At 46.9% G+C, this 22,365-nt stretch overlaps 1 protein-coding gene and 1 pseudogene across 4 annotated transcripts; both read left to right on the top strand.

Moving 5' to 3' along the window:
• The first annotated feature begins 487 nt into the window (after positions 1–487).
• Positions 488–19,953, top strand: LOC101393878 (low affinity immunoglobulin gamma Fc region receptor II-b). 4 transcript variants are annotated; one of them, XM_087440245.1, is made up of 8 exons: positions 488–4,060; positions 8,101–8,121; positions 9,297–9,554; positions 14,488–14,742; positions 15,497–15,613; positions 17,225–17,281; positions 19,219–19,256; positions 19,372–19,953. In XM_087440245.1, exons 1-8 carry the CDS (start codon positions 3,949–3,951, stop codon positions 19,456–19,458), a joined length of 945 nt encoding a protein of 314 aa, XP_087296371.1. In that variant the 5' UTR covers positions 488–3,948; the 3' UTR covers positions 19,459–19,953. The 4 variants fall into 4 exon arrangements, with proteins under 4 accessions (XP_087296371.1, XP_087296368.1, XP_087296377.1 ...); XM_087440242.1 differs by having other exon boundaries at positions 17,225–17,365; XM_087440251.1 differs by lacking the exon at positions 9,297–9,554 and having other exon boundaries at positions 17,225–17,365.
• LOC106800985 (polyhomeotic-like protein 1) lies at positions 10,615–14,466 on the top strand (annotated as a pseudogene).
• Positions 19,954–22,365: the final 2,412 nt, after the last annotated feature.

The raw sequence follows: 22,365 nt of genomic DNA, 5'->3' as shown, positions 1-22,365 counted from the left end.
CGAACTGGGGCTGCTGAAGTGGAACATGCCAAACTTAACCACTACACCACAGGGCAGGCCCTTCCTAGTCTTTTAATGATAATAATGATAAAGACCAAATTTATATGCCAGGTTCTGTGTTAAGCATTATTCATCGGTTTTCTCACTTAATCTTCACAACATTATAAGGTAAGTACTAATGTAATTTCCACTTTACAGATGAGGCAATGAAGCTTAGAAAGGATGAATAATATATCCAAGATTACACAGCTGGTGAGGGATGAGGCTTTTGGTCTGAGTCTATCTCCAAAGTTCATGCTGTTAATCATTGGGCTTTTCTGATTTTTGAATTATTCATACCTTTCCCATTTCCAGTCATATACATTTTATATCAAGCTGTCCCTTCCAAAGAATTCTCCTTTCTCACTGGCATATTTCAGTTTTCAATAAATAGTGTGCCCTTATATTTGAAATCATTTTCTTTTAGAAACATCACCTTGTATTTTGTTCTTTCTTTAGTCTTTTCCCAGTGTGACTGGAAAGAGAGACTCATATTTCTGTTTTTGTTTGTGTCCTTGGAAATGCCCTACCTGACTCTGTGAATACCTCCTTTTTATAAGTCATCCTAAAGGTTTTGTCTGGTACTTTTATCTCAGTGAAATGGCTAGCAGTAGTATCTGGTGCCTGAGACAGTTCAGGGAAGTAACATGTTCAGTGCAGAGCTTCCTGAATGGTTGTCACATCGTGGTGCACACAGAAAACCCAACGTGTACTGTGGTAAACAAACAAGGAAATTGGCCCCTCTCAGACATTTCTAGAGCCCAGGGAGATGCAGTGATTCAGCCCACCTGTAACTCACACAAGGCACATTGCAGGGTCCTTGCCCACTGTTGGGGAAGCTCTAGTGTAGAAAACATGAAGGCCTTAGAATCAGGCAGACATGGTTTCATATTCTGACACCCCTTACTAACCATGTGGCCTTGGACAAATCGTTTTAACTTCTCTGCAGCTAAGCTTTGTTAGATTAATTAAAGAAAGAGGCCATTAGACTGAAGTGGTTCTAATACCTTAGCAGCCTATGTAAGCAAACCGAAAGCTAAGCCTGTAAATGCCTCAGAGGTTAAGAAATCAAAACCTCAGGACAGCCAATCACAAACAGCCAATTGGGCTTTCAAGTAATGCAAATGCTTAAGCTGTAGCCAATCAAATCATTTCCTTGCTTTGCTTCCACCTTTTCTCTTTAAAAATATTTCTCCTAGCTCCTGTTGATGGAGCACTCCTAATCATTTTCAGTTTGGCGATGCCTGATTCAAATTGATTTTTGCTCAAATAAACTATTAAAAGTTTTAATATGCCTCAGTTTATCTTTTAACAGTTTCTTCATGCGCAAATGAGGATGATATAATTTACCTTCCGAAACTGTTCTAGTAGAGATAACGTTAAGTTGAGTGCCTCCTCCATAGTAAGCATTGACATGGTTACATTGTAACTATTAATTTTGGTCTCTTAGTGTGTTAACTATATATTGCTCTATACTTTTGTTTCTAATGATTTTTTTTTTGGTGACGAAGATTGGCCCTGAGCTAACAACCTTTGCCAATCTAACTCTTTTTGCTTGAGGAAGATTATCCCTGAGCTAACGTGAGCTAACATCAGCTAACATCCATGCCAGTCTTCCTATATTGTGTATGTGGGGCACCACCACAGCATGGCTTGATGAGCAGGGCGTAGGTCCAAGCTTGGGCTCCAAACCCGCAAACCCCAGGCCACTGAAGCGAAGCAGGAGAACTTAACCACCATGCCTCCGGGCTGGCCCCCCTAATGATCTTTTTAAAGTACTGATCAGCTCATTGGCCTCTTGTCACTGATAAAAAAAATTTCTCAGGGCCGGCCCCATGGCTTAGCGGTTAAGTGTGTGCACTCCGCTACTGGCAGCCCGGGTTCCGATCCCAGGCGCGCACCAATGAACCGCTTCTCCAGCCATGCTGAGGCCGCGTCCCACATACAGCAACTAGAAGGATGTGCAACTGTGACATACAACTATCTACTGGGGCTTTGGGGGGGGGAAAGGAGGAGGATTGGCAATAGATGTTAGCTCAGAGCTGGTCTTCGTCAGCAAAAAAAAAAAAAGGAGGATTAACATGGATGTTAGCTCAGGGCTGATCTTCCTCACAAAAAACAAAAAAGAAATAAACACATAATATAAAAAAAAAACTTCTCAGGCAACTAGACTTTTGGTGGTGAATGCAGTGTAGTCTATACAGAAGTCGAAATGTAATAATGTACAACTGAAATCTATATAATGTTATAAACGAATGTTACCTCAATTAAAAGAAAAATAGGAAAAGAAAAAATCAAATAAAGAAATTTTAAAGGTAAGGAGGGGAAAAAAAGAACATTTTTTATTTGTTAAGAAAAAATAAATTTAAAAAGGAAAGCAGTACTTAATACCACTAAACTGTACACTTAAAAATGGTTAAGATGGTAAATTTTATGTTATATGTATTTTACCACAGTAAAAAAATTTTTTAAAAATTTCTCACCTAAAAATAAGAAAAGGGCTGGAGGTAGATTGAATGGCTGATGATAGAATGCAGCAGGTATTAAAATCATGTGGCCCAGGGGTGGGGCTGTGAGGTTTCTGAAGACCACAGAGTCATTTCCTTGAGTATTACGGCTTGCTTCCTGAGAGGGCATTTGGGAAAGAGGCTCCAGCAGAGGGCCCCAAGAGAGATGCCAGCACATCTCGTGTTCTCGGGGCATTGAGGGTGAACAAATGGTGATGAGGATGATGACAGAAAGCAAGAAAAGGAAATTAGCATTCATTGGACACCCAGGATGCACGAGGCACTTTGCTAGTATACACATTCTCTTTTATTTTCCCAAAACCTTGAGTGCAGTTATTCTCAATCAGGGGCAATTTTGCCCCCAAGGGAATATTTGCCCGTGTCCAGAGATATTTTTAATTTCGAAACTGGGGGATGCCACTGACATCTAGTGGGTAGAGACCAGAGATGCTGCTAAACATTCTACAATGTACAGGACAGACCTTCACAACAAGAATTATTTGGCCCAAAATGTCAAGAGTACTGAGGCTGAGAAATCCTGCTTGAATGGTAGGCATGATAATCTTCATTTTTATGGATCAGAAACCTGAAGTTCTGAGAAGCTACCTGGCATTCAATCCTAGGCTTATACAGCTCCAATGCCATGCTCTTTCACCATGCCGTAGTGATAAGAAGAACAGTGATGGCAATGAAGGTGGCAAAGATAAAGAACTACGGCACAAATGGGTGCTCAATAGATATTTGTTGAAGAAGTAAAAGAGTGAATGACGGGGGGCAATAATGAGGATGAGTGTGATCATCCTCTCGCCACCCTGACACGCCTCCTTGTTCTTGTTCCACAATACAAAAGTGAGTCAGGGATTATGATAATAAATAAAATCAAATAATGGTGGGTGGCCTCAAGCCCCCAGGCTCAATTTCAGGAGGAGTCCAGATTCCAGTGTCTGGGGGTCCAAATGGAACTACAAGTACTAGAAGTTCTACAACTACGTGGAAGTACAAGAAGACTATCTGTACACTCTCCTCCTTCACCTTCTCTAAAGAGTTAGAGACAGATAAGAGGTTCTGAACTGAGTTTGGGTGACCATTCGCCTCTGTCTCCCAGAAGCGTGGCCCGGCTATGGCCCCAGAGGAAGAAGAGGAAGTTGCTTCCCAGCTTCTAAAATTTCTGTGAATTTGGAGTTGGGCTGAGCCAGATTTGTTCTGGGAAACCCTGAATCTTCTGGGAGGGAACAGTTGAAAGGAAAGAGGGTGGAAGGGGAGGAGCCTGTGATAAAAGAACATTTCATTTCACTTCCTCTTTTGGGCTCCAAAATTTGTCCTCTGGGGTGATCTGTCAAGCCTCCAGAGAAGCCTGTGCCTGCCGCCCTGGTGCTGTGGAGCCAGGTCACTCCAGGAGGTGATGGAGATTCCTTCATTCCTACCCATGCCTGCTGCTGAGAGGATCTGGGCTGACTGCACACTCTGCCGTCCTTTGGACCACATGCTACTGTGGACAGCTCTGCTATTCCTGGGTAAGTCAGAGTCCCCAGAAGAGAGAGAGGACCAGGAACAGAGGCAGGTGCACTTTCCTAACTCAGCTGCTGCTGCCTTGGTTGGGGCTGAGCTTGGGCAAGGATGAGGGGTGGCGTGGGAAGCGTGTGAGGAAAATCAGGAGGGTGAAGGCAGGCTAATGAAGACCAAATTCTGACAACCCTGCTGGCCCTTGGCAAATTGTGAAATTGGCAGAGTTTGAGTGTTGTTTTTTTTTTTTAGTGTCTTTCCCCAGTCTCACTGGGCACTCAGGTCCTGGATCCTCTGCCACCCTCCACATCAGAACCTGCTCTGAAGAAAATCTAGTGACCTAGACTTGAATGACTGATGAGGGGACAGGATGTTTCTCTTCCTTGGAAATTTGTGTTTCACAGGGACCAAATCTTATGTTGGAGGGCTAATGCTGTCTTAGACAAAGAGTGAAGAGGAAGCTGTAAGACACATTTGCGGGGGAGGCAGAGGCCAGTCTCTGTGCCCCTGAAACCACTTCATGCAGCAGAAGCCTATTCTCTTTATGTCTAAGGCGATTCCCCTAGGAAGAAGCACAAGAGGGTCTGGGTTATCCAGGGAACTGGGGCTCAGAAGATAAATAACCTGGGCAATTCTAGAATTATAAATTGTGGGACCAGAGAAATCACGCATGCCTCCTTACACTGCACAGACATAGGGACAGGTCCTGGCTCTGATCAGAAAGAAAGCCAGGGTCTTCAGCCAAGATGGAGGGCTAGTTTCTGACCACGTTCTTAGCTGTGGGCGAGGGGCCTGGGACAGGTGGTGCTGGGTAGGAGCAAGAGTCTAGTGGAGGCCAATTAGGGGAGTGCCACTGCCAGGACTGTCTCCTCAAGCTCAATTCCTGGAGTTTCCACCCTTACATTTGCCTCAAGATGGCCCCAAAGGAAGACATGCAGCCGCTCCCCCAAGTTATGTGCTATGACTCGTAGTAAAACCTGGTCAGCTCTGGTAGCCCTTGGCCCTCCATGCTGGATGATACTGGGACAGGAGCTGGAGGTGAGGAAGAGAGAATATTCCGCTATGAGCGGGATGAAATGGATTGAAGTAGAATAGCATGTAACATGAGCCCTGAACTACCTCGTTTTTCACGTCCAGAAGCTCAGGCCTGGAGAGATGATACGTTTCTCTGTCTCTGCTAATAGTGTTACCAATGTGCCGGTCACCTGGGCAAGACTCCTGGGAGAGACTTTTGGTGTTTTCTTCCATGTGTGCTTTTGCTAAGTCACCGAGGATCTACTCCATCTTTTCCCTTCTCATTTGGGCCCCCATATTTAGGTCTTCATCACTCAATGACTCAATTTTCACAGCACCCTCTGACCTGGTCTTGACTGCTCCTGTCCCCTCTTCCCTGAATCCATGCTGCACACTCAGGCCATGACATTTTCAGTACAGCTATGGCTGAGTCACTGCTCTTCATAAATGACTTCAAAGCTGCTCTAGTGCCTACTGAATAAAGCTCCAACTCTACCCTCCTAACCACGTTCCCCATTGCACCCCAAGTGGATCTTCCTCTATAGCCAGGTGACATGGGCACTGCACAGTCTGCTTTCCACATTTTCTGCAAACTGCCTTGTTTAAGCATTAAATGAATGCTGTGTGCAGGCACAAGTTCTAGGACTTGGGGATTTATCAGTGAACAAGACAGACAGCCTTCCTGACCTAAAGCACAAGGTTTTTGTCTCCCTCACACTGATACTTTGGTTGTGACCATATTTAATATTTGCTACTATTTGTTGAATGTGGAATAAATAACTGGTGACTTCTCTCTCCTTGTCTCATCTCTTCCTTGTTTCTTCTTTTCCTCCTCCTCCTCTTAGTCTCTACTTCTTTACTCGCTTTCCTCCTGCACTGTCTCTCTTGCTGATCCTACACACTCAGGTTTTTAGCTACCACTTCCATGTCAATAACTCTCAAACCTATCTCTGTTGCTTGTGTCAAGTACAATTTCATGTTTCCACCTGCTAGTTGGACACCTCCAGATCGATTTGCCAGCTCAGAAACAAAACATATTCACAATCCAACTTATCATCTTCCCCTTACAAATGTTCTTCCCCTCCTCACATTTATATTTGTGTGAGCACAACTAACCTTGTTCCTAGTTGCCCATTTTCACTACCCCCACGTTGTATCACATGCCAAGTTCTCGCAGTTCTGCCTCTTAAATTTCTCTCATATCCACGTCCTCTTCTTCACTTCCTATTGTCAACACAACTTTGGGCTCTCCTATCTCCCACCTTGATGCATTCAATGAATGATTTCCAGAACACTGGCAAATAAAATTAATTTGACTACTGCCATCTTTGAACTTACATCCTACTGAGGGATGTAAACAATAAATAAACAAACAAAATGGCATAAATATAAATTGAAAAGGGCTATGAAGATGTAAGGAGGATACTCTGTTAAGAATAGTTGTTGTTGGGGAGGTGAGAGAGCAGCCTGCTTAAAAAGGATGCTACAGAAAGACTTTTCTGAGGAGGTGACGTTTAAGCTGAGAGCTTAAGCAAGGTAAGAATTTAGCCACTTGAAGATACAAAGGAAGCATGTTTAGAGTAGAGGGACCAGCATACACAAAAGCCCCAAGTGTTAAGAATTTAAAGGTGGCTGTGTTACTGGAGCTCAGCGAGTAAGGGAAGAGGGTCTCAAGATGAGGCTGGAGAGGTGAGCAAGGGCCATGTCAGGTGGGGCCTTGTAAACTATTAACATTTTATTTTAAGAGCAAAGGAAGGCCATTGAACGCTTGTTAGCAGGGGAGTGACATTATCTGATCTGATTTTTTAAAAAGAACTCTAGCTTCTCTGTAGAAAATGGATTGCAGCGGGGACAGAAGAAGTGAGGAGACAAGAAAGGAGATGGGAGAAAGCACGTGGTAACCTAAACTAGAGTGACAGCCACGGAGATGGAGAGAAGTTGATGGATTCAAGAGCAGAGTTGGAAGCAGAATAATAAGATTTACTGATGTGAAGGGGGAGGAGGTTTGGTAGACAGAGAGGAATAAAAGATGACTTGTAGTTTTCAGGCATGAGTAACTGGGTAGATAGTGAAGATAGGTACTTATATGGGGAAGACTGGGAGAGAAATAGAATGTGTCCACTTGATTCGACAACATGGAGATCATTGGTGATTTTGACAAGAAAAGTTTGAGTGGACTGGTGACGGCAGAGTCCAAATTGCAGAGAATTCATAGTGAACGGGAGGAGAAGAAATGAAGACAGCCTACGTAGGAAAAAAATGGAGAAATCTGGCTGTGAAAGGAAGCAGAGAAATAATTCTGGAATTATACGTGGAGTTAAGGGAAAGTTTTTTTGTTTTTGTGTTTGTGGTTTGTTTTAATGAAAGCTCCTGGAATATATTTATGTTGATGGAAAAGATCCAGCTGAAAAGGAGAAACTGGTGATGCAGAAGAGAAAGGGAATTACAGAGAGAAGGAAATCCTTGAGAGGATGATAGGGAATGTGTTCCAAATTCCCTATCACAACCTGGGTGCTATCAGGATAGAGACTGACCATAGGTAGGAGAGATACTTTCCCCAGTGAAAAGCAAGAAAGGAAGACGGATAGAGATGCAAATAGGTTAGAAGATTTAGTTGGGGGAAGTTATGAGATGTCCTGTCTAACAGCTTTTGTATTCTCTGTGAAGTATGAAGGAAGGCATCAGCTTTAAGTGAGAGGGGAGTAGAGGCAGAGGAGGGGAAAGGTGGGGAGTGAGGAAAAGACGAGTTTCACTACCAACAGTAGCAGAGCAAATTTACCAGAGAAAAGTGTCAGAATAGCAGTTCAATGTCCTTTTGAATACGGTGACCATAAATTTATGGAGATACCAATCTGCCTGCTTGTGTGTTAATTTCAGTGACACACAGCTGAATAAGTAAAGGCCTGGATAACACAGGTGAATTTGCTGGAGACAGAAAGGCAAGGAAGTTAAGGGGATTTGCAAGGAGGTGATTATTTATAAGGATGAATCATCGAATCTAAACCCCCCGGGCTGATCTTTACTTTCTCTCTTACAGCTCCTGTTGCTGGGACACCTGGTAAGCGCTCCACCACATCCTCTCCCTCCCCCAGCTACCCTCTTCTTTTACTCCCAGTACCCTGTCTGGACTGCTATGAATGCACCAGTAACCCAGTCCTGAGGTAGAGCCAAAGAATAATTGCTCCCGGAAGATGCCCTGCCCCCTCTCCCTCACTCCTTCCTCCTTCCCCTCCCACCAGGGAGGCAGAGGAGGAGCAGCCATGATGCATAGGTGCTTCAACCCTTGTAGTTCTGTTATGGTGAGATGTCACAGATATTGTCACAGAATGTAACTCTGTCCTCTCCCTCAATCGCCTTCCTCTCCAAGTAAAATCAAGAGCCCAGGCGATTTAAATGTCAGCTGCATGCAAAATCACATGATCTGCTTAGGTTGTCCCCATGTGTTGATAAATCCTCTACTTTGCATGTATCTGAGGGCTTCAGGGCCTCTTTCCCTGAAGAGGAGATTCCACTGGTTGCAGCTTGGTGGAGGGAGCTCTGCTGGGCACTTCTTTCTCTGTACCACTACTCTCCCTACCACTCAGGACTGGTAGGGGGGCATGCTCTCCCTGGGACCCTGAACCCAGGGCTCCCTAGACTGGCCCTCCGGCCTTTCTCCTGCTCTCTTTAGCCTTCTGAGGCCACAGGGACTCCTCTGTGCTTGTATGTGAGGATAGGCCACCCTGGTCTCCTTTCTAAAGTGGTTAAGAATGACATCAGGTCAGAACAGAAAGCTGATGTCTGTCTTTCATGCACTTGCCTTCATCCAGCTCTGGAGAGAGTTTATCCACTAGCATCCAGATGCCTCAGTTTAGAGGGGAGGAAAGTGGGTCCCAAAAGTGTGTGTGTATGTGTGTGTGTGCGAGAGAGAGAGAAGAAACTGGTTAGATATCACTTGGTGAGGTATACGTGTAGTTCTAGAGTATTTGCCTTGCCCCCTCTCCCTTTCTCTTACCTCTTGCCCTCTCCTTCTGAGGAGCAGTCAAGCTCTCTGAGAGGACCCGGGATCTGTGGGGCCCCTATGGTGGGATGCACGAGTAAGAGGAATTGCCTTCAGTTGCAGAACAGTTCTGGGCCGGGTTCCACTCTTGATGTCCCCAGCAGGACCACAGTTTTTCACTGTCTGAGACTTGGGGCCTGCTTAGGCTCTTGGTGTCCCATTTCCTCACTCTGCCTCCTCTCTCTACCCCTCAGCAAATCTCCCAAAAGCTGTGGTGAGCCTTGAGCCCCCATGGATCAATGTGCTCCGGGAGGATACCGTGACTATGAAGTGCCAGGGGGCTCACACCCCTGGGAACGACTACACCCAGTGGTTCCATAATGGGAGCTCCATCAGAACCCAAGTCCAGCCCAGCTACAGCTTTAAGGCCAGAAACAACGACAGCGGGGACTACAGGTGCCAGACGGGCCAGACCAGCCTCAGCGACCCTGTGCATCTGGATGTGATTTCCGGTCAGTGGAGGAAGGTCCAGGAAGGGTCTGGGAGGACAAGGAGAGATGAAATCTGTTGATGTGGCAGAAGTTTTTAGGAAACAGTGATGGCTTGTTTACTGCGAAGCATGGCTGTGAGTTGTTTAAAGTAGTTTTTGCCCACTCATTTCCCTTTTCACCAACCCCCTTGGCTTGGTGTGTTTGGTGGGGGTGGAAGTTCCTAAGAGATTCCTCACAATATGTTAGGCTGTTTTGCCTCAGTCCTGATTGAGCAAGAAGCTTACAAGGCCACAGACAAGTAGCCGGGGAAGAGAAAAGCAGAAGGAAATCCCTACTTCATAAAAATCCTTCCATTTTTATGGCAGAGTCAAAAAGCACAGGCAAACCACACGTGAATCCTGGCCCTGGAAATTACTAGCCGTATAAACATGATGAATTCATTCACCCTGAGTCTCAGTTTCCTCGTCTGCTCAATGGGGATACTCATGCCTCCCTCATCAGATTCTGGTGAGAATCTGCATTTCCCTGCCCTCCAGCCCTCCGTGCAAATTGAGGTGAAAGTTGTGTTTTAACTATCTTTGCATTTCTAGCCCCTGACACAGGGCAGGGCTTAATAAATGTTTGCTAAACAGATCAATGATTTTACAGAGCCCCTGGCAAAAAGTAGGTTCTCCATAAAGAATAGCTACAATGTGATTATGATGAATGTCATTGTTACTCTTCACTTAGTCCCCTTCTCTCACCTGTTTCCCAAATTTTCCTCAAAAGTACATAGCAGGCTAGGCAGGCCCACAGCCCCGGGCCTGCTGCCCCCATCTTCTCAGCCCAGCAGGAAGTGACACCTGGAGGGAAGCCCTGGAGGCCTGGCAGAGCCCTGACCTCAGTGTCCCTGCCCCTCCAGGAAGGGGAGGAGGCGAGAGAATCCCTCCACCAGACTGAGCAAGTCCCCACTCAGCCGCCAAGTCTGGGGACTGGGGACTCTGGCATATGAGGCAGATGCCCCTCTGGAGGACTGGGGTGCAGAGTCAGATGTGAAGGTCTTGAGTCAGAGCACCAGCCTTGGGGACCCTGGGCCACCACTATGGAGAATGAGAGTCAACAGAACTCCAACTCCACCAATGGGAGTTCCAGCTCAGGGGGCAGCTCTCAGCCCCTGATAGCTCAAATGTCACTGCACAGTGGCACTGCTGCGGCAGCCCGGTAGGGCTCTCTACCAGTTCTTGCTCCAGCAGCGGCTCAGCAATGCCCAGCTGCATAGCTGGCTGCTGTCCAGCAGGCCACAATTGCTGCCAGTCAGCAGCCCAGCTCCCTAAAACACCAGCACTACCCAGCAGCAGACTACCGCCACCCAGGCGTCAGTCAGTCTGGCCACCACATCGGCCACCCAGCTCATCAGCCATGCCCAGAGTGTGGCACTACCACTTTGACCCACCCACTCTGTGCTACTGGGGACCACCACCTACTCACCCCTTCAACCAGTCCCAGGCCCAGATGTATCTAAGGCCACAGCTGGGAAACCTACTGCAAGTAAATTGGACCCTGGGCCGGAAGGTGCCTCTAGCCTCCCAAATCATCCTGATGCCTGTCGGGGCAGTAGCTGCAGTCCAGCAGGAGGTGCCATCTGCTCAGTCTCCTGAAGTCCATGCAGATGCAGATCAGGTGCAGAACTTGGCAGTGAGGAACCAACAGGCCCCAGTCCAAGGCTCCACTCAGAAGGCTATTCTCCTGTCTTTAGCCTCCTCCGTCTCCAGCCAGGCTCTAGCCGAGGCTCAGGCTTCCTCGGGGGCCTCAGGCCAGTCCTCAACCTTAGTCAAGCTGAGGGATGCAGTGAGAATAGCATCCCAGGTTCACAAGTCCAGGTGGCAGTGGCCACGCACCTGGGCATTTGGATCAGTTGCCTTCCTCAGGAACGGGTGGTGGTGGGAGCTGTCCCAAGATAGGCACAGGCGTGGTGGAGCCCTGGCCTGCAGCTCAGATAGTGACTGTGAGCCAGAGCAGCTAGACAGAGGATGAAAGTGCAGTGGGCCAAGAAGGTAGGAACAGATGGATGTGGACAGCAGGACGTGGTTATGAACCTGACACGGACAGCTACACCTGCTCCCAGCCAGACTCTTAGTGGCTCAGCCACCCACTCACAGATCCAGCCCCATTCACTGATTTAGCAGCAGCAGCAGATCCAGCTCCAGGAGAAACAGGTGGTGATCCAGCAGCAGATTGCCATCCACCCCTGGCAACAGCTCCAGCACCATCCATCCCAGTACTGCACACAGCTATGCACCTCCAGTTGGCACAGCAGCCACAACTCTCACTGTCCCTCAGCCACCAGAGCCCAGGCCCTTCTACATGCAGTTTGTGCATGTGCGGGCAAATCCAGACACTGGCTGTCAAACATAAGGTTGAGTCTGAGGAGAGAGAATGTCTCCGCATTGGGTTCAATGCTTCCTGCCAAGGTGTATCCAGCAGCAGAGAGCCCCAAGGCCGTTGAGGAGAAGAGCAGTCTTGGAGAGAAAGATGAACCGGTGACCAGTGGGAAGGCTAATACCCCAAGCAGTGAACGGCAGCAGTCGCCCCCACCCATCAGCATCATCGCCTACATTAGCCATGGTGTCCAGACAGATGGGTGACACAAAACCCCCACAGGCCACTGTGAAACCTCAGATTCTCACCCACATCTTTGAAGGCTTTGGTGTCCAGGAAGGAGCAGAACATTTCCTGGTGGGTTGTTCTTCATTACTGAAAGAGTCTGAGAAGCCACTACAAGCTGGCCTTCTGATAGGACTGAATGAGAGTCAGTCAGGTGACCTCTTGGGAGGGTACAGCCCATCTGCTGAGTAGACAAGAAGGCAAATCTCCTGAATTGTGAGCACTGTGGGAAGTATGCCCCTGCAGAACAGTTTTGTGGCTCCAAGAGGTTCTGCTCCATGAGTTGCACTAAAAGGTACAATGTGAGCTGTAGCTGCCAGTTCTAGCTGAAGAGGAAAAATATGAGAGTTTCAAGAAGCCAGCTAAGCTCATGTTCACCAGCGTGGACACCACCACAGCTCCTCTGACATTGCCCATGCCAAGATCCGGGGCAAGCACTGCCAGGGTCAAGAGGATTCTAGCAGGGGTTCAGAGAATTCCAGTTATGATGAAGCACTTTCTCCAACGTCTCCTGGGCCTTTATCAGTGAGAGCTGGGCATGGATAATGTGACCTCGGAAACCTCCATATGGCTCTGCCTACACCAGAATTACATGGCATCAACCCTGTGTTCCAGTCCAGTAATCCTAGCCATTGGAGTGTAGAGTAGGTATATGAGTTTATTGCTTCTCTACAAGGCTTCCAGGAGATTGCAGAGGAGTTTCGTTACCAGGAGATTGGTGGAAAGGCCCTTGTATTACTTAGAGAAGAACATCTCATGAGTGCCATGAACATGAAGTTGGGCCCTGCCCCCAAGATATGCACCAAGATAAATGTCCCCAAGGAGGCCTAAAGTGGCCCTTTTGCACAAACCAGCCTAAGGCAGACACTGCCTACTTTCTAGGTTATAACCTGGCACCAGCAGAGACTTTGCAGGAAAGAATGAGCTGTTCCAATGATGCACATCCTCTACAAAGGGGACTACCCAGACAGGGAAGAGAAGTGCAAGAATTGGCTGCTGGTGCTACGTGGCAGCAGCTTTGACATTTTCTCTGGGTTCTACTTTATTTTTAAAAAACTTGAACAATTCTCAGCATTCCCACCTACCCTAATCCAATCTTTATAAAAGAGGCAGTCTGGAGAACCAGGACTGCTCAGCCTTGTCCTGGAGTGGAGGGTCTAGCCAGGGTCTGAGTTCTGCAGGAGGAGGAGTATGCAGTATGGTAGGCAAGGAAATGGGTGGAAGGTAGGGGTGCCTCCCCAATGGGAGAGGTAGGGTTTTCTAGCTTGTGTGACACAAGTGGCAAGATCTGGTACTCCCCCCTCTTCCCTCTGGATTGTTCCACAGTAGCTGTAGCTCACAGTTTTCTCTTTCTTGTCACTCCCTCTCTTGTTATTGAACATTTTCTCCTGCCTCCATGGTAGGGTCACCAGCCAGTGCAGAGACTTATTTGGCCTCATTCTGATTTGCTGCAGGGACTAAGAGTGTTTGACTGCCACACATGTGGCTGTTGTCATTCTGTCTGCATCCCCTGCTCCCTTCCAATTTCTCTGTGGTCTTCTACCCTACCTTTCCTTCCAATTCCAACTCTCTTCTGTCCTAGGGCTTTAGAAAAATGGAGTGTATGGGGCTGAGGTCAGGAGTATAATACTCGCCTTAGGCTCTATTCCCTATACAACAAAAATATTAAATGTTTTTTTCTTTCTCAGTGAAATGATGAGAATTGGGGGAAAAAATGTACACAGCAGGCTAATGACCCACCCATGACACTGCTGCCTTCAGACAAAGACCCTGCTGAAGCAACGCTCCACATTTACTAACATTCATCCAATAAGCTAATATTTGTTGATGTCTGTGACTTTCTACTATCCCCAAAGACATATATCTCTGCTGTGTGCCCCTCACATGTCATCTCCTATGTCAGACTGGATCCCTCTCTCCCTCCCCCAGGGAAGGGACTGTACCTGGGGGTCTCTTGTATCCTTCCTGTGGAGGCCTGTTGGGCAGGACAGGGCTGCATCTGCCTTCTCCCAGGCCAGAAAAGAGAAGACAAGCATAGCCTGTACACCTACTATGTGCTTGAAACTATTGTAGATGCATGGTATTATTATGTCCGTTTTCACAGATGAGGAAACTGAGGCCCAGAAGTGTTAAATTACTTGCTCGAAATTACAGAGTTCATAAATGATGGAGCCAGAATTAGAGACCAGGATCATCTGATTCCATACTTAAGCTCTTCCCTCCACACATCATGTCCTACCACTAAGGATAGTCTGGGTCTCAGAGTTCAGTCAAGACCTGCTGGGTCCTGTGGTCCCTTTGTGTCTTTCAGACTGGTTGCTGCTCCAGACCCCTCACCTGGTGTTCCAGGAGGGGGAGCCCATCCTCCTGAGGTGCCACGGCTGGAGAAGCAAGCCTCTGTACAAGGTCACATTCTTCCAGAATGGAAAATCCAAGAAGTTTTCCCATCTGAATTCCAGCTTCTCCATCCGACAAGCAAACCTCAGTCACAGTGGCGAGTACCACTGCACGGGAGTTATAGGGCAAATGCTGCACACGTCACAGCCTGTGAACATCACTGTCCAAGGTGAGAACTCTGTCAAGATGGAAGGAGGGGAGAAAGGGGATGGACAATCAGGGCTAAGATCATTTGGGCCTACATGGAGATCTGAGGAACGCCACTGCAGTAAAATTGGGCACAGGGCAAAGAGGAGGGGTATGAGGGCTTTACTAAGCATTGGCGGTGGGCAGGAGTAGGGGCCAGAGCTCTGAGCCCTGAGTTTCTGGTAATAGGTGACAAGTGAAAAGGCTGTTGGGCCACTTTGAAATGCAGGCCCCCTACTAAGGAGGGCAGCAGAGCAGAGCTTCCTCATTGGAAGGAACCTCAGGGGTTCCTTAAGCTCCTGGACAACCCTAAGAACTGAGGTTTTCCTCATTTCTTCTCAGTTCTCGTGTTACACCCATTCACTCCCAAAGGCATGTTCCAGACAGTTCAAGGCTGTGCTAGATCCAGTGGTGGTGCCTCTAGCTATGGGAGGCTTCAGGTCACCCCTCCCTGCTATCCTCGAGGGCTAAGAGGAACCCTTCCCTCTGTCCCTACACACTCAACAGTGTGCCTTTATTAGATTAGTGGAGAAATCTAGGTATGGGGGAGGCACAAGTCCAGCTACAGAAACCTGTGCAGGTAAGGTTGGGGGAGGAAGCAAGTGTTGCCCCCGTGGGTGACCCAGACACAAAACAGCTCCAGGGGAGAAGCACTGGGGTATAACATTGGAGAAGGGCTGGGAGGGTGGAGGCGGGACTGGGAGAGTACTGCCTGTCCTGAGGTCTGTCTTCCCCAGGGCCTGGGGACTCTTCACTGGTGGTGATAATCGTGTCTGTGGTCGCCGTGATCACTGCAGTGGCCATTGGTGCTGCCGCAATAGGCTGGTTCCGCCTCAGGAAAAAGCAGATCTCAGGTTTGTGGCTTCTCTTGATCCTTCTTGTTATTAGTTCCTTTTTGGCCAAGGTCCTAACCCTAAATATTGCCAGAACCCTCCTCTTTGGGCTAGAGAATCCTTAGCACTCAGATAGAGCCCCATATTTTATTCAGTCATTTATTCATTCATTCATTCAACAAGGCTTGAACGAACTTGCTTATGTGTCAAGCACTGTGCGAGATACTGTGGATGATACCAAGATAAAGAAGTCCAGTCTCTGTCCTCAAGGAGTTCACAGGATGGTGGGGAAGACAGATGCACAATAATTAGATGGGATAAGAGCAACGAGAAGAGAAATGCAAAGGCTGTGATGTGCAGGGAAGAAGAGCCCACATAACCCAGCGTGGGCTGGTGCAGTTAGAGAAGCTTTCACTGGAGGCAGTGTTGTGTTGCACACGTGATGGGGCCTGAGTTCAAATCTCAGCTCCACAGCTCCCCAGTTGTATGATCCTGAGTGAGTTACTCAACTTCTCTGTGCCTTGGTTTCTTCATCTGGAAAGTGAGGACACTAGTAGAACTTACCTCATAGGGTTGTTATGAGGATGAATGAGGCTGAAGTTCTTATGCCTAGTACACAGCAAACAGCACATAAGTACTAGCCGTTATCATGAGGGAAGAGGTGATGTTTGAGGGTAGCAGTTAGCCAGGCAGAGACGGCTGGAAGAGCATTCCAAGCCTGGGGGCCGCAGCATGGAAATGAGGAACGTTGTGGCTAGGATGGGGGTGGAGGGAGGCGTAAGGAGGGTGCTGTAAACAGTCTGTTGAGACTGAAGCCGTAAATTGCAAGGCAGAAAAAGAAGAGATGAAGCAAGGCAGAAAGATGGGCAGGGGCCAGGTCGTGGAGACCATGTAGGCCACATTAAAGAACTAAGCTGTACTCCACTGGGGTTGGCAAGACCACAGGAGGGCAGTAACCATGTTTCCTCATTCTGCACTTATCCCCCTCTACCGAGCACAGCGCTTGCCATGCAGCAAGATGCTCAATAAATATTTGTTCACTGACTGATCAGCTGAAGAACTTCAACTCTTGGAAAGCAGTGTCTTTGCCTTAGTACTAATGTAAAAGAGCTGAGAGAGAAGGCAAGGTGCCATAGAAATTTAATAAGCAAATTGTTGTAATTCATCACACTGAAAAGTTAGATTGGTAGAGAGAGAAAGCACTAAAGACACCCAGACGCAGAGAAAGCAAAGGGGAAAAAAGACTCACAAAGCACTTTGCAATCGGTTTGTAGCCAGGACCTCAGGTACTGATGGTAAGTAAATACAGAGATACGGAGAGAGATACCACGAGGGAGAAAGAGGTGCATTTTAAAAGACAGAGCAAGCCTAAGAAAGATGCAATAGAGTGGCCTTTCTGACAGTCCCAGGAGGCCCAACGGTTAGCCTAGCTGACTTGCGTCTCTCTAGACCAGCCCTTTCATGGGCTAGGGCAGTCCCTGGGCAGGAGAGCTAGGGAGTGGGGAGGAGAGGAGACATCTGTGTGGGGGAAGGGTCTGTGTTGGTTCTAACCCAATCCTGCCCCTGGTCGTTTGTTCTGAGGACTCAAGCCCTACCCCATAATCCTACTAACCTCCTATGTGCCCCTCCTAGCTCTCTCAGGAACCCCTGAGCACAGGGATATGGGAGAGACTCTCCCTGAGGAACCAGGTGAGTGCAGCTCCCCTTCTGGGGGCTCAGTGACACCCCACCTGGGGCTGCTGTATGGATTGGAGCCAGCAAGAAATGGCTTGTGTGAGTTCAGCTGGGAGCACAGGAGAGGGAGGTGGCAGTGGGAGGAGGGCAGGGGCTCAAATCGCTTGGTCAGTTCTGAGACTAACTCCTGGGCCAAAAGAGGACCTCACTGGAGACGAGAAGACGAACACCTGTCCCAGATAGAGAGGGGAGGGCTATGTCTGAATTTCTGGGCCAGGGATATTTCCAGAACAGGAAATCAGAGATATTTGGGTCTTTCTCTGGGGCTTTGGTAGAGCTGGCACAGGGCAGGTGTTAGAAATTGTGACTGAGGCAAATAGGACTAAGGAGGTAGTATTCTAAGGAGAAAGGAGAAGGAGGCCTAGGGAAAAAACCCTGAAATTGTTGAGGAGCCTGTCTCTGTGGAGTGATAGGGATCAGGGTAACAGGTAATGTTTCTTAGTGAAACATGAAGAGATTTTGGCTTGAGAAAGTTCTGGGCAACCAGGAGTATTAGTGGGTTTTGTGGGCAAAGCTTGGTTCTAGGTTTATTGAATATGGGCCTGGCCCTAGCTCTGTCACCATCATACAATGGAATCTTTAACAAGTCATTCACCCCTCATGGAGTTCAGTCACCTCACTAAGGACATGAATGGGTTGACCTGGATGACCTCTAGGCCCTACCAGGTCTGACATTCTGACAGCCAGTTACCACCCAATCCCTGGCCCAGCTGGGAGTGTGTAAGAGGAGCAGGAATATTCCAGGAGACTTCCCCACTGTAGCTAAACCTGCTTTCTCTGGGGGCTCCCAGACGGCAGAAACAGGCAGCAAAAAGAGGTCCTCGAGGACTATGGCTGGGAGTATGACTCAGAGCAGAGCCAACAGATTTGAGAGCTTGAGCAAAGTGGCACTTGTCCAGCTGCGCTTTGAGCAAGGCCCCTATGTCCCTTGGCCAGGCCAAGTGGGGATACGGGCCTGAGTCCGCTCCAGGGCCAAGCCAGATCTAGAACAAAAGCCTAAACATAACTGGATTAGCCACTTTGACGTTCGGTTCATCTATACTGGCATAAATATATTTCACAAGTCATTTATGCAGCCAGACCCAAAAGGCATAGCAACGTTGTTGGGCTTGTTGAGGGAAGCATTAGAAGGAGAATTCAGGACCTGATTTGTTCCAGAACTTGGAGCATGGCAAACAAGGACTCTTTGTGTCCAGGGATGAGTTAAGAGACTAGATGCTTAGTCTCAGACTCCTCCCCCGCTTCCTGAGGAATGCTGCTTTGCAGGTACTGAGGCTGCTTTTCACATTGGCAAAGTGAGTTTACTGGCAAAAACATAAGGGAATTCGGTGTGTTTTAGATATTTACTAGGGAAAGTACTGGCTTGCTTTCTTGCTTCCTTCTTTCCCTCCCCAACCCTCCCTCCTTCACTCTCATGCTTTCTTTCTCTTTAATGTCACGGAGTATCTGATTCTTTAAAGTTCCAACAAAGATGCACTACAGCTGGCCAATGTGGAAATGGCCCTTGGTCTTCTCTCCCCGAAGTCTGTGGCTGGCAAAAATCTGGACTTGACTTTACTCTGATACTGAACACCCCCACCTCTTCCCCAATATCTCTGATCCCCGAAGCTGCCTTATTTGCTTCTAGGAAAACTCAGCAATTCTCTGAAAAGAATGCAGCGCAAATGACTGCCTCACTTTGCCAGTGTGGCCAGTGGAGGAGGCCATGTCTGGGATACCGAGGGGGTTGGGGGGTGGCTGAAGAACAAAGCCCTTGGCCTACAGGCCTGAGTTGGGGCTGGTGGTCCTTGCCTCAGGTCTGATTTAGGGCTTTGCTTTGCAGCCTCAGCAGCAGTGCGGGTAGGCCCTCTTCTACAGCAGTGCCCTGGCTGATCTATTCTTTTTGCCCACAGCCAATTTCACTGATGCTGAAGAGGCTGACAAAACTGAGGTGAGCCATCCCAGCCATCTCCTTCTCACCCCCACCCCCACGCCCTTTTCTCCTGCTGCCTCTTCTGTTCCTGACTCCTCTGAGGATCCCCATTGCTCTTTTCTGCTTTATCTAGGCTGAGAATACAATCACCTATTCACTTCTCTTGCACCCAGAAGCTCTGGAGGAAGAAACAGAGCCCCCAGATTACCAGAACATTTAGTCTTTGTTGTTTTGCCCGAGACTGGCAGAAGAAAACCAGAGAGGCCAGGATCTGGTGTCTTCTGAATTCTCCTTAGGGAGGCCAAGAGGATGCTGCAGTTCCGAAGGAGCAGGACTCTTCCAGAGTTATCTACATGAATTCTAAAGCTCCCTGTCCTAAAAGCCATAGACAATATGGCCCTAGATGACTGACTGTGCTGATTCCTTCTGTGCCTTAGCACTTCTCGCCATCAAGACTCTTCTGTTATACGTCCACACAGCCAATAAAAATTACTCTTATTAAGAGATTGTAGCAACATGGGAAATGCTTATGTGTTACATGAGAAAAATTATGTAAGTGTATATGATTTCAGAATTGTTGAAACAGACTAACATATGCTAACGTATTAAAAGTGATTGTTTTAAGGTGATGGAACTATTGGTACTTTTCATTTTCTTTCTTTATTTTTCTCTACAGATCATGTATTACTTTTATAATAAAATACTATAAATACAACATTCCCTTTACCTTTTAAAGGCTGTATTGGTTGAAGTGTAGACTGATCTGGGGTCTGTTTCTTTTCAATAATAAAAATCTTGGGGGCCGGCCCTGTGGCTTGGTGGTTAAGTGCGCGCGCTGCGATGCTGGCGGCCCGGGTTTGGATCCCGGGTGCGCATCGAGGCACCACTTCTCCGTTCATCCTGAGGCCGAGTCCCACATGCAGCAACTAGAAGGATGTGCAGCTACGACACACAACTATCCACTGGGGCTTTGGGGGGAAAAAATAAAATAAATAAAATCTAAAAAAAAAAAATCTTGGGAAGGTAGAAATGGGTAGGAGGTGGGAGAGAGGGGAGATGAGACATGCAGAGTGAGTGTCTCTCTTCTTAACACTGAATACTCTTCTTCCAGTGAATTTGTATTCTTGTTGTCGTGTCTTCTTCCTCATCCTCCCACGACAAATAAAACGATCATTTAGTTTTGCAACACCAGTTCTTAGGAAGCCAAACTTCAGATGAGTCCTCAGTGGAGACTGCTCCCTTTTCTTGCCCTGCTATTCTCCTATCATAGTTACTAGAAGGATGTGACCTTCTCAGAGAAGCCATCCTGGCAGGTTAGAAGCATGACTGACAGCTTCCTTAAGGGTTTGGTGGGTGCCCTTGGAGAAGCCTTGTTTTCCTGGGACTCTAACACAGCTCCATCGTGCAACATTCTTGCATTCAAGATTTAGTAGATTTCTTTGTTGGGTAGTTTCCATAGCTTTCCGTGATACTCATGTTTTATAATCCCACAATCAGATTCCATCCTCACATGTTGTTATAATAATAAGGAATAGTAATTGCAATTACTGGGTTATTGAGGGCTTACTTTATGCAAAACTGTGCTTTAGAATTAGAGAGTTTAAGAGTATCAGCCATTTGTATTTCTTCTTTTGTGATTTTCCTTTTCACATGCTCTTGCCCATTTTTAGAGCAACGTTTATGTCCCTTTATTTCTAAGTTACATAGTAGCAACTTATTTCCTTTTATTTATATGCAAATTATTTTACAACACTAATATTCTTTTTATAAAATTAAAATACAGATAAGCAAAAAAGATAAAGCCACAAACCAGAAATAATCAATGCTAACATTTAAAGAATGTCAAGTCACATTCCTCTCTGTAGCAATATGTATAAACACATGTATTTTAAAAATTGGATCACATTATATTTTTACATGTTCATAAATACACATAGGCATTGTAAGCATGTAAGCTCAAAGAATACAGAAACATAAAGAGTAAAGTGAAAGTGACCTTTTGTCTTTGCCGCCCCCCCACCCTCCCCCAAAGCCTGTTCCCCTTTCTATGGGTAACCACTGTTGAACATTGGGTGTATATTTCTGCATTTTTTTCGTGTACATCTAACACATATTTATAGTTTTTTAAAGGCCATAAATGGGATCATACTTTACATATGCTTCTGCAGTTGACTTATTTTGATTAGCAGTGTATTATAGAGCTCTTTATGGAAGTATTTTCTTTTTAAGGATTGTATAGTATTCCATAGTACAAATACTATACCATATTTTATTTAACCAACATTTTAAATGTTACTGATTTTGGGCCAGCCCGGTGGCATAGTGGTTAAGTTTTCATGCTCCACTTCAACGGCCCAGGGTTTGCTAGTTTGAATCCTGGGCACAGACCTATGTGCTGCTCATCAAGCCATGTGTGGAGGTGTCCAATGTACAAAATAGAGGAAGATGGGCACAGATGTTAGCTCAGGGATAATCTTCCTCAACAAAAAGAGGAGGATTGGCAACAGGTGTTAGCTGAGAATAAAATAAAATAAAAGTAAATGTTACCAATTTTTCATTGTTATACACAATACTGCAATGAACAACATTCTTGAATGATATTTTTGGCTGCACGTGTGAGTATTTCTGCAGGATAAATTCCTAGAAGGAGAGTCATTGGCTCAAAGGGTACTCGCACATTGTCTTTTAAAAAGCTGTTTACGGGGCCAGCATGGTGGCGTAGTGGTTAGGTTCCTCCCACTCCACTTTGGTGGCCCAGGTTCACCGCTTCAGATCCCGGGCACTGACTTTCACAACTCATCAAGCCATGCTGTGGTGGTGACCCACATACAAAAATAGAGGAAGATGGGCACAGATGTTAGCTCAGGGCCTCTCTTCCTCAAGCAAAAAGAGGAAGATTGGCAACAGGTGTTAGCTCAGGGCCACTCTTCCCCAACCAAAAAAAAAGAAAAAGCAGTTTACATGTCCTCCCAAAGTATATTAGGGTGCTCATTTCCTAACGCCCTTGTCAATGTCAGGCATTTTTAATTTTTGCCAATCTGATTATAATCGACTATGTTACTCTTCCCTACCCAGCATGAATTTCCCTTGATTCTAGTAACAGAGCCCAATTTTGTTTTGGCAAAAT

The sequence above is a fragment of the Ceratotherium simum genome, chromosome 2, assembly GCF_057802395.1.
Source record: "Ceratotherium simum simum isolate JZ-2026a chromosome 2, ASM5780239v1, whole genome shotgun sequence".
Lineage (NCBI taxonomy): Eukaryota > Metazoa > Chordata > Mammalia > Perissodactyla > Rhinocerotidae > Ceratotherium > Ceratotherium simum.
This window is presented reverse-complemented; position numbering and strand designations above follow the sequence as displayed.